This window comes from Anser cygnoides, chromosome 2 (assembly GCF_040182565.1).
Source record: "Anser cygnoides isolate HZ-2024a breed goose chromosome 2, Taihu_goose_T2T_genome, whole genome shotgun sequence".
In the NCBI taxonomy this organism is placed as follows: Eukaryota; Metazoa; Chordata; class Aves; order Anseriformes; family Anatidae; genus Anser; species Anser cygnoides.
This window is the reverse complement of record NC_089874.1, coordinates 101,586,529-101,597,500: the sequence shown is the minus strand read 5'-3', so window position 1 is coordinate 101,597,500 and position 10,972 is coordinate 101,586,529. Positions and strand designations below refer to the sequence as shown.

At 37.9% G+C, this 10,972-nt stretch overlaps 1 protein-coding gene across 6 annotated transcripts in view; it reads left to right on the top strand.

Annotated features, from left to right (window-relative positions):
* Positions 1-10,972, top strand: part of ZNF407 (zinc finger protein 407) — a 338,196-nt gene that overhangs the window by 273,579 nt on the left and 53,645 nt on the right. The window contains exon 11 of one of the 6 annotated variants that reach the window (XM_066992727.1): positions 9,276-10,423. The exons of the other annotated variants lie outside the window; for them this stretch is intronic. Coding sequence (XP_066848828.1) covers positions 9,276-9,298 — 23 coding nt within the window. The 3' untranslated portion in view covers positions 9,299-10,423. Of the gene's footprint in view, positions 1-9,275; positions 10,424-10,972 lie in introns of those variants that run through there. 6 annotated transcript variants of the gene reach the window in all.

The following is a 10,972-nucleotide window of genomic DNA, read 5'->3' as shown; positions in this document are numbered from 1 at the left end:
TGCTTCTGAGACTGGTCTGTACAGAAAACAGGGTTTGAGAACCTGCATGTCTTTGTTTCCTTACTGCATTGGCAGGAGGCTCAACTGTGAGCTGTTTCGGGTCAGGATATAGGAAAAAAATTAATGGGTCTGTTCACGTCCCTGCTCCAATATTCTTCTGCACCTCAGACCTACATGCTGAAGGAGAAGGACCCCCTTCCACGGTGATATAAAGAGAGTCAGAAATCTGTGTTGGTTCATCATATCTCCACCACCTCAACTTCTGGGGAAGTTCTGATATTAGGTGTTAGGTAAAATTAGGTTTCTTTGAAAATTTGTTCCTGAAAAATGTAGCATTTCTGCTCTAACTTGGTCTTGTTAATGGGAGGCTAGCATATATTTCAAACTCAATTGTTCTTCCAGTTCCATATCTTTTTTTTTTACCCTCCTCTAAATCAGGCTTCACAATGAAAAGAAATGGGTAGCACGTTTGATATTTTCTTCTTTTTAAAAGCAATCACAGTCACTCAATAATATTATTTAAAAATATAGATACAAAAACAAATTACAGTTATCTGTTACCCTTATATATTGCCATAATGCACATCCAAGCGGTATTTATTTGCTACAGTGACTGCAGTTATTTTGTCCGCATGAAAATAAACGTTTATTTTTAAATGTACGGATCAAGTGAACATACTGGATGCAGTAATATTTTTTTCCTAAATATTTTTATCAACAAAGCTTATGAAATAAAAAATAGCACAAAACATCTATGAGTTTGTTTTCCAAGCTCACTAGGAGAAAAAATAGGGTTGAGGTTGTTTTTCAAGGGTTAAATATCTTTTAGCATTAGCATTAAATGTCTGAAATTTATTTTCTCACAGAAGTTGGTTAAATGTTCTATGTGTGTGCCTGGTTCTGAAATGCAAGCTTTCTAAAAATTCCCTGAAAACAAAACATATCAATTACATATTTTTTTTTAAGATCATTTTTAATGTAGGTTTTGTTATCACTGTCATAGCGTCTAGGGCTTCTTAGGAAGAAGTCACATAATTAACCATTTTATAAAGGGATTGCATCACTGAGACTTTTTTGATGGATTTGTACATACTACAGAAAAAAATTGCAGCAATAAAACAGATCTTACCCAAATGACAAGTTAAAACACCTAATTTTATATATTTATTTAAATGAATTTAGTACTCATGAAAAATGCCTGATTGACAGCCATGGAGACTGAATACCTCTATTCCACGCACCAAGTACAAAGTGAAGCGGTACAAGATTATTGTGTGGCCCTGCTAAGGCCTTAACCTTGATCTGTAGCTGCTCCCTTTAGCCATGACTGTTCAGTTTACATCCCCATTCACTCCTTGGACTAAAACTGTGGCAAATGTGATAGTTCAGTGGAAAATAGTCAGAACTGCCAAGTGATACTGCATGGACAACTCACAAGCTTGAGTAGCCGCTGACCTGGGCAAGATTCAAAACAGTGTGATGTATATGTGAAGATTTCCATATTTCTTTGCCCAAGTCCTGAGGTGGCTTGTCATCTGGCCAAATGATTCCTCTTTGCCCCCTGACTAAATCTAGCCAGTTTTAAGAGTTTTCACACTTTATCCCAATATGGATGCTTGTCAGATGCAACTTGGGCAACTGTTTCAAGGATCAGTCCATTGAATATTTTCTTTTATTCAAAGGAATCAAAATAATTGCACCTCAAGACCAGATTTGAAGACTCATCCTGAGAAGGCTTTCACCTGAGCTTTGCCTCTTCTCTTCCCATGACTCTTACTCCGCAAGTGAGTCTGATCTGGAGTAGGTTCTACTGCACTTGGCAGAAGAAATTGAACAAATTGTGTAGGCTCGGTGCTCCAAACTCTGGTTGGCAGTAGCACATCTATCTGCTTTCTCTTGAAGCTTACCTTGTCCTTGTGCCATAGCAGCAATGGAAATTAGTCAAAGGCAGCCATTTATGCTTTTACACTGAAGTTGGACATGGCTTGCATTTAAAGTAGTCAACCTTAATTGTTTATTTGCAAAGTTCAAGTAAAATTACTGTCCTGTTCCCCAAATTCCCTCACACTGAGTAGGGACTACTAAGAATAACGAGGGTACCATTATTTTGTAGCTAAACAGAATTAAGGCCATTTTCAGGACAGTAATGCAACGATGTGCCGCTTTGTCACTCATGGGTCTGTTCCAAGTCAGGATGTTGATCTTAGGTGAGAAACAATATAATGAAAACTTTTTATATTTTCCAGTTCTTATTCTGGGTGTATTTTTTAAAGCTGCACCATTGGATGTAGTTCAATTACACTCTCCCCTAAAAAAGAAGGATGTTATTTGAGCTACCTCTGGTTGTTTAAAATATAAACTTTAAACTGAAAATAGGAAAATGGTTCTTCGGGGGGGGGGGATTATTTCATGCTTGCAGACTGGCAAAAGAGCCTAAGTACTGTATTAGTCATAGATTTGATTGGAACCATGAAAGTTCCTACTGGCTGAGAAAATTTCCATTTCAGTTCACAGTAGTGCCTGATGCTTTTGTTGTTGTTGAGTTAGTGGCTGCTGATGCATCTTGAGCTGTAGAACTGGTGTAACACTGGTCTGCAGGAAAATAAGTGTTTCTGTTTTAAAAAGTAAGCCGTTAAAAAGTAAGCATACTGGTGGTATATTCTGTTGTGCCATGCAGGTAGGACACAGCTCTCAGATCTTATGTTTGATACTTGCCTCATAGCATCAATTGCTAGGTCAGATTTCAGCTCAGTATTGAGGAGTGATACATCTTACTTAGCACAAGTGTTAATTAACAACAAGTGGCTTTTTACTGGAGTTAAACTTTTCATTGTGCAGCTATTTTTGTGGGAAAGTTACCTGCTTTTTATGACTTCTACTCTGCTGGGGCTTTCCTTAAGAGGGTAATAATATATATCTTTAAGTGAGTGAAATCAGATGTATTTGCAATAAACTCAAATCAGAGCTTTCCAACAGTAGCAGCCCAGGTTCAGAAGCTCTGTAATCTTAAAAATATTAACTTCTAAAAGCACTATTGTGAACACTTTGTTAAAAAAAAAAAAAAGTTAATTCTTCAAAGTAGGTAAAAAATTTAATAATTTTTGTAAATGATCATGTGGTAATTATTAAACTAATATGTAATTAGCATTTTCTAATGACAATCATAATCTTGACAAATGCTTTCATTCATTTTGTTCTGATCATTAAAGACTTTAAAAGCACTGATTTTTGTTAACTGAGTCCCTTGGCTATTCATCAGTGATGCAATTCAACCTAATACTCCAGTGGCCAGTAATTAGAGAGTTGCCTATTAAATGAAGGAACTTTTGTCATTGTCTTTATGAACATCACCTTTACTTCTTCTCTAACACAGCAGGTAGATAGAACCGTAAGAGCATCCAACTGATACATATTCATTCCTTTCCTATAATGAAGAATTATTATAGATTTTGGATGTTTTAAATTATCAAATTCACCAAATACTTTGGATGTTCTCTGAGGTTGTTGAGGTGCGGTATTTTTTGAAAAGCTGAACCAGAAGTAGATTTCACTCATCGCAGTAATTGTTTTTATTATTGACTTCTTAAAAAATTTGGATTTCTTTGGAGGATGTTGTTGTGGGTTTTTCTCTAGTTCAAGATGTACTGTCTTTTCTTCAGAAGTAACATACCTGTACTTGTGAAAATCAGCAGCTCTGCAGCTGCTCAGGTCTCTGTCCTCTCTTTTCTGACCTGTAGCCAAACATCATGGCCCGTCTGCATCCTAACTCCTTTTTTGAGCACGTTTGTCCTGCAGAGTCTCAACTTCAGGTCTTTCCCTGCAGTTGGAATAGGATTTTTTTATATATGTTTACAGAATATGAAAGATAAAATGAGCATGCAAAAAGGATAGCACTGTAATACATAGTCACCAAAATATTTCTATGTGTTTGTTTACTTTAGGCTCTCTGAGTTTATGCAGAGCCAAACTGACTTCAAAAATAAAGGACAGATGATCAGAAATGTGGATAAGGACAGCATGTTCCTCTGCTTTATTTAGCATTGAGCATATTAATGGATGCTCAATAAATGGTAATGATTTTGGAGACGTGATGATTGATGTTTCCTGGATCAGAATGTAGAGGTTTTGTTTAAGAACAGCCCAGCTGGCAGAGTGAGCCTCTTTTGAAACTATTTGTGATCAAAATATGTCAGAGCCATATCATTAAAATACCGTAAGAAAGACTTTTTGTCAGAGGATTGCTTAATTTATTTGAACAGTAAACTATCAACTGTATCTTTGATTATTCATCCTTCCTGTCACACCATATCCGTATCAGTGAGTTAGAGTGCTGCTCTTTTTTCTGCTTTCCAAATTTTGTTTCTTCTGCTGTAAACATGCTGCTCTCAAAAAAGGACTCTATATTTTTGGCTTGGGAAGACATAAAAGGTACTGAAAAGGGAGAAATGCGTATTTCTTTGTGTACAAAATTGTGCCACATATATGCCTTGGACAGCTAATATTTAGGGAGATAAATCTATCATCTGTTCTCTAAATAAGTCATCTATGTATCTCAGTAATCCCAGTCTCCATAGCCGGAGCAGACCTCAGCAGGACTGGGATAACCCCAAACTACAGGATCAGAAAATGAACACCTCTTTTTGTGATCTCTGGTGATTGTTCCCCTCTCTAAGAAGCAATGCTTTCAGCTTCTGAGTTGCAGAGATTGCTTCCAAATTAATGGCTGCTAAGGTATGTAGTACAGATGCTTAGCAAAGCCAGTTAAAGCCAGCCTTGACATTTGTAATATTTTCGTAGTTAAAGAAAAAAGTGGGAATTAAAAAAGAAAGTAGGCAAATAAAACTTTCTTTTCTCTCCCCTTTTTCTTGAGCCCACCTCTTTCTCCTCCCCTTCTCTCTCCCCCCAGCATTTTTTCACTCGTAAGGAAAGTAAATCAATTACAGTCTCCTTTCTGACCTTTCATTTTGTCATGTATGTTTTTCTTTGGTGCTTAATGCTTTTTGGATACCCTCAAGAGGAAAGTAAAATTTCATACGGAAAAACTCACATAGTTGATTGCACTTTAAAAAAAAAGGAATTCATTTCAAATGTGGTGAACATATTTAGGACATGAAAATAAAAACATTTCATATATTTTTTCATAGTTTGGAAACTTTCTACTGCTAAATTTATATCAAAATAATTTTCTAAGGTAAAACATGAAAATACGCAATGTTAGTCATCTCATAAAAATGTGAGTCAATCACAGATACTGTAAATACCCAGAGTGGACATGTCTTGTTGTGCTGATGTGTAACTACATCAACCCTTGAACCAGGGTTATTGACAAAATAGATTGCAACAGCTCCAGACGAGCTGTGTCTGAATGCATTTAGGCAGCTTTAATTCCTGAATTAATTATACAATATACTATAATGCTACAAAGAAGAACCCATTAAAGTCATCTGTGTCAAAGGGAATTTGTGCATCAGGGAGTAGGTTGTGGCATGTTAGTCACAGCAGTGAGTCCGGGATGGCTGCAGTGGGTTGTAAAGGGAGACTGACTTCCCAAAGAAGAGTTTCTCCAACCCTCTGGTTACGGTGAAGACCAGAGAATGTCAGTATTGCCAACCCCACGTATTGCTGTATTCCCCCCCCCCCTCGCCTCTGGATGGTATTTTCAGAGCCCTGTTACTGAATTTTCCCTTTTTCCTCCCAAAATGGAAAAAAGTAGCCATTCCTAGTTAACCGATTGACTTGAGCAGCTTGGGACATTAAACCCGCAAATATCTCAGCTAACAAGGCTTTTGGAAAGGTTGCAACGAGTGGTAGCACCATAGTGTTAGAAAGCCCTTCAGGAAGAAAGACTCCCTGACTGTGGGGTCACTGCCCCTTTCTCTGTCCGTTCCGAGTAGCAGTGCATGTGAAGACAGACGGGACTGTGCTTGCTCCCTACTTACTCCCATCTGCTTTTTTAGCAACTCAGTTTAAGATCTAATCTTCTAATGTCAACTCATCTTAAATAACTACTCAAAACCTGTTTACCCTTTCAAAATGCCTGTGCACGCCATAAAGAAATTTGGTTCCTAATGGCAACTATAGTACTGAATTTTCATCATGTGTTGCTCTTCATGAGAGACGCAGACATTTCAAAAACATCAGATAATTTCCCACAGAGATGTTATGCTCTTTGAGGGACAGAGCTCATGCCAACAACATACACAACAAGTGGCTGGACCTAGGGCTTGAAGATGTTTACTGAGAAGAAGTCGGGAAAGAATCCTCTTTCCCAAGAAGCCCAGTGATCACAGAGCAGCTTTTCTGCTCTGTTTCTGAAGCTGTGCTGTTCATTGTTGTTTTCTTTTGTTCTGCTTCTCTCTTTTTGCTTTAGCCTCCCTTTTTGGTGCTTTGCAGAGTGTCCCTGTAAAAGGGGATTTCACAGCACATATGTTTACATGCCCCGTAAAAATTCCTCACAAATATTGCTCCATCGTTACTTAGCTGAACTGGAGCACTTCTGCTGCTATGGTGCTCTTGAGCAAAAGCATAAGTGGCATAGGCCCCTCGATAGTTCCTTTGTGCTGGAGTAAATTTTACCTAAATTTTTTATTTGAAATAAGAATAATCATGTTTGCATGTGGCACAGTCACTTTGGCAGCCTCAGCATCTAAGCCATTTTATGCTCTTTTTTTTTTATATATTATTATTATAGCAGTTGTCCAAACATACAATCACATTGTACAATCTGTCTGGAAATTCTAATTTTGATGAGAGCAGAGGTGGGAAGAAGGAGGTGGCAAATTGAAGGTTTCAGTGTTTTAAATTCAGCTTTTGCTTCAGTCTTCTACGTGTTCCAAAGTCCTCCACTGTGATCACGATACTGTAAAGTGTAAGTGGTCTCAGAGATACATAACTTGAAACCAGTATTAAATCAATTTGATATTTGTATGCCATGGGCTTCCTTTTAAATCACTCCAAAGCTGAGAATGCCATTTTAACCCACAATGTGTTTGCATTAGCTCGGAGACCTTTAGCTGCAACGGCGCTAACAGGTGCCACTTATATATTGTAAAATATTATTCTCTGACTAGTGCTCCTTTAAGCTAGGGTGTTTGATACATGCACTGACTATTATACGAAATTCAGCATTTCAGGAATTTCAAGCTTGTGGCCAGGAACACAGAATGGAAAGCATTGACTTAAATAACATACAAATTAACTATCCACAACTCCAACTCAAGGAACAGATTAATAAATCTGTCAGAAATGCCTATCCTCCTAAAAATATATTGTAATCTTAACATGGTACTGTAGTCCAGTAAAGACTTGGTGATATCAGCATAAATGATTTTATCTAGTATTTTTCTTTTCAAGACAAATCCAAAGGTGTTAAGATCACATTGGTTTTATGGTCATATTTGATATATGATAATATCATCTATGTCTGCAGAATTTATGATATTAATATGAGGAGAATGGTGGGATTATTATTATGGGTCACACAGTATTACAGATCCCAATAATAGTACACCTAAAAAAAGAAAAACTGTCAGCTGTAGTGTAGTGTCAGTGCCCATCTTTTCAAGCTGTTGTAGTTCACATTAGAAAGAAGGCCATTTTAGCTAGGAGCATAACAATCTCATTGTATTAATCATTTTCTGTGTTTAAGCAATATGAGAATGTCTGCTTTCAATGACAGAAATAAAATCCTTGAAGGGAACAGTCTGTGAAATAAACTCTGAAGGGACAGTGAGACTGCCTCTCCTTACTCCCTGTGGCCTAATTAAACGGTGGGAAAGCCACCATAAAAGAAATTAAATTTAAAAAGACAGATTAGCAACAGGAAGGGTGTGGCAGCAGCCAGTGTGTACCCTGTGCTTCATTTGCAAGTAACATGATGAGCGTTGGTGCTAAGAAGCGAAGTAGGGAGTTGCTGGTCCTTGTTCCTTGAAAAAGATTTTCTCTTTCGGCAATTCCCTAGTCTTGTCAAGTATTTTCCTTTTCCAGTCTTCTACAGCAATGTAACACCAAGGGAAAGACCATCTTATGTCTCCAGACGTGCTATCCTACTGGTAGCATTTCATTAATAGAAAGTATATGAATAAACATTTTATAATTGAGCTTTTAAAGATGCTCGTACAGGCCTGTGTACTTTTCCTTGTATAGAAGTATTATCATTGGACACAGACCTTTGCTGGATGATCTCTCTCTCTATTTTTTTAAATGCTGTTTGCTTTTTTTTTTTTTTTTTTTTTGTACTGAGATGTCTGTCGCTGAAAAACAATTCATCCCTTGATTGGCCTTTTGAAAATGGGAGGTTCAACTTCTGTGAACCATTGAACTCATAAATGGCAAGTGCTTGACTTTACTTGGTATTAACGTGATTATTCCTGGGTATAACTGATACAGTACAATATGACTGGAAGACTGCAAACCGTCCGAGAATTTCAATTATTTTGAAGGTAGAGGATGACTGCAGGAAAATTGCCGTGACTGTTCTGTCCGGTGCAGTGCAATGTTCTCCTTCTTTACACCATCATGGTTTACAACATCAGCCTGGTGTTACCATCACTATTGCTAGTGAAGGAGCTCCAGTGGGAGTTGGTGCCCTGGGCGCACCTCTCTCAGCTAGAAATTCCTCATTGCCATTAGGAGCCCTTCCCTCGCAGAGCAAACCAGATCACTCAGTGGAGTTTTGCCTCTGCTGTTTTTCAATGGTCAGAAGTTGTTCACACTGAAAGAGTACCTTTTGTCAGAGCATACACAGATCTGTGTGCAGGCACTGTGCCTTAGTTTACTCTCCAGGCCAAGCAGAATACTACAGAGCTTTTTTTCTCCCCAAAGCAGTTCTGTGTTCGAATCTTTTAACCAAAGAAATTCCACGCTCTCTTGGCACTTAGAAGCGCCCGTTTGGGAGTGAAGCAGGAGGATAAGCCATAGCTATCTGGGGCACCACGTAACTTTTAACTGTTAATCATTAAGGAAATTTCTGAACAAACTTATCAAGCAGCATACCAAAAATTCTAACACTCCAGAAAATGCCACTGGCTTGGTCACTTAGACCAGTCCAGGCACTGAGTCCTCTTGAGCTCGGAGTCGGCTGTCAGCTCACCAGCACCTCACAGCAGCAGCTTACTCAAGGAGCTCTTGCCACCGGCCCCAGTTTGGCCAGTGGAAGCGTCCACAGAAGTGGCTGGTGAACAGCTTTTCTCCTTGGTTTATGCACTGTTGCTTTTCAAAAAGTGCTGGAATTATTTCCAAGTGGGTAATATGGCTGCTGGTATTTTCTTTCTCAGGGTACGGATCCCAGAGCTGGTAGTCACAGAGTCAGCTCTCATGAAGGTAACGGGCAAGAGTCTTCGTTTTCCCCTCATCCTCCCCATGCATCCTTGCAAAGGAGCTATATTGCTTTATAATCCCAAGTCTACACTAAGCATGGAGAGTGCTTCCTCCTACGCTATGCAAACACCAGATCACAAGCAACAGAGAAAACTGACGAAAGCTTGGCCCTGACTTCTCTGTAGGCCAGACAAATCACCCGAGCTCACAGAGAAAACAGGACACATTGTTTGAGGTATGGTCTAGTGAAAAAATTCCCTTTATGTGCTTTTTGTCATTAGAATTTATGTCTCAAAGACAGGTGTTCCCGGAGACTTGCCTACAACATTTAGCCTTGCACTACCTTGAGTAGCATTTGTCTTTCAGACAAACTCCAGCCACTCAGGATTGAACGCCGTCACACAGAATGGTGCAGTTTTAATTCTTAAGGCAGTAAGTGTTAAGGAAAAATACTGGGGAATAGGGCTTATTTTCCAGGTTTTTTAAGAGGAAAAAAATATTACATATTTCATCGACTTGTTCTAGACATTCACTATGGTTCTGCAAGCTACCATCAACTTTCACTGCTATTCTATGCTGATTTTCATGTTGCTGAATAAATTCTATTTGACAAAATTTTGATTATGATGTGCAGTTAAAAAATAATATTTGGGGAATGAGTAGAGGCTGCTTGGTGAGGATAAATGTAATAAGAAACGGTGTGAGTGAAAAAGCAGTTGCTTCTATCTGGGTAGTGGTATATATGGCTGTCGCGTTAGCATCTATCAAGAGTTTTTGTGTTAGAAAACATTATACTTGCATTTTTATGCATACGCATTGCTTAGTGTTATAGTTGTGAGTTTCATACATCCCGAAGGATAGGAGTATTTTGTATGTATTATGCTTTTCTGAGCTTTGTTATTGCCAGAAGCTTGAAATCAATACCGCTTTTTCTTTCTGATAATTAAAAGGATGGTTTATCTTTATATGGATCTTTAATTTTAATAAGCTAATAATTCTGATTTTAGCTACTATTATCTTAATAGCTAAGCCTTCTTAAACGTTTTTATCATAATCTTGGATAACTTTGGATAGTGTTGCCATTTTTTCAGCCTGCATGAATCCTTGCTCTATAGTGACGTCTACTGGAAATGGTAAACTGAAATGTTCAAGGGCATATTTAAGCTTTTAAATTCTGGGTTGCTTGCTCCTTGTATGTGAAGTAAGGACCATACAGAAAAACAACATTACATTTTCCCATTTCCTAAACAGGTGGTGTTTCTGCACTGGACTTGGTAGAATTTGGGCTTTATCTAGTGACAAATTCATACGTTTTTGCCTTGCAGCATATTTCAACAATGTAATTCATGGCACTTGCTCAATATTTGTCATAAAAGTTGATAGAAGAAGTCATCAAATTCTGAAAAATAAGTGTTTACGCTTTGTATCAGATCCATAGTGAGGTATGGTCTGATTCAGTTATTCAGCGCTGCTTACTGACAATTCTGTCACCAATATTTAAATAATTACAGAGGAGTCAATGAAAGAAATTTATACTTTTAATCTGACATTTAGAATTAGGTTATATTTGCTTTAGATTTAAAAGAAAAAAAATAGTATAACATTCAAAATAGACACCAGACATTTTGCATTAGAAGTAGAAAAGGAAAATAAT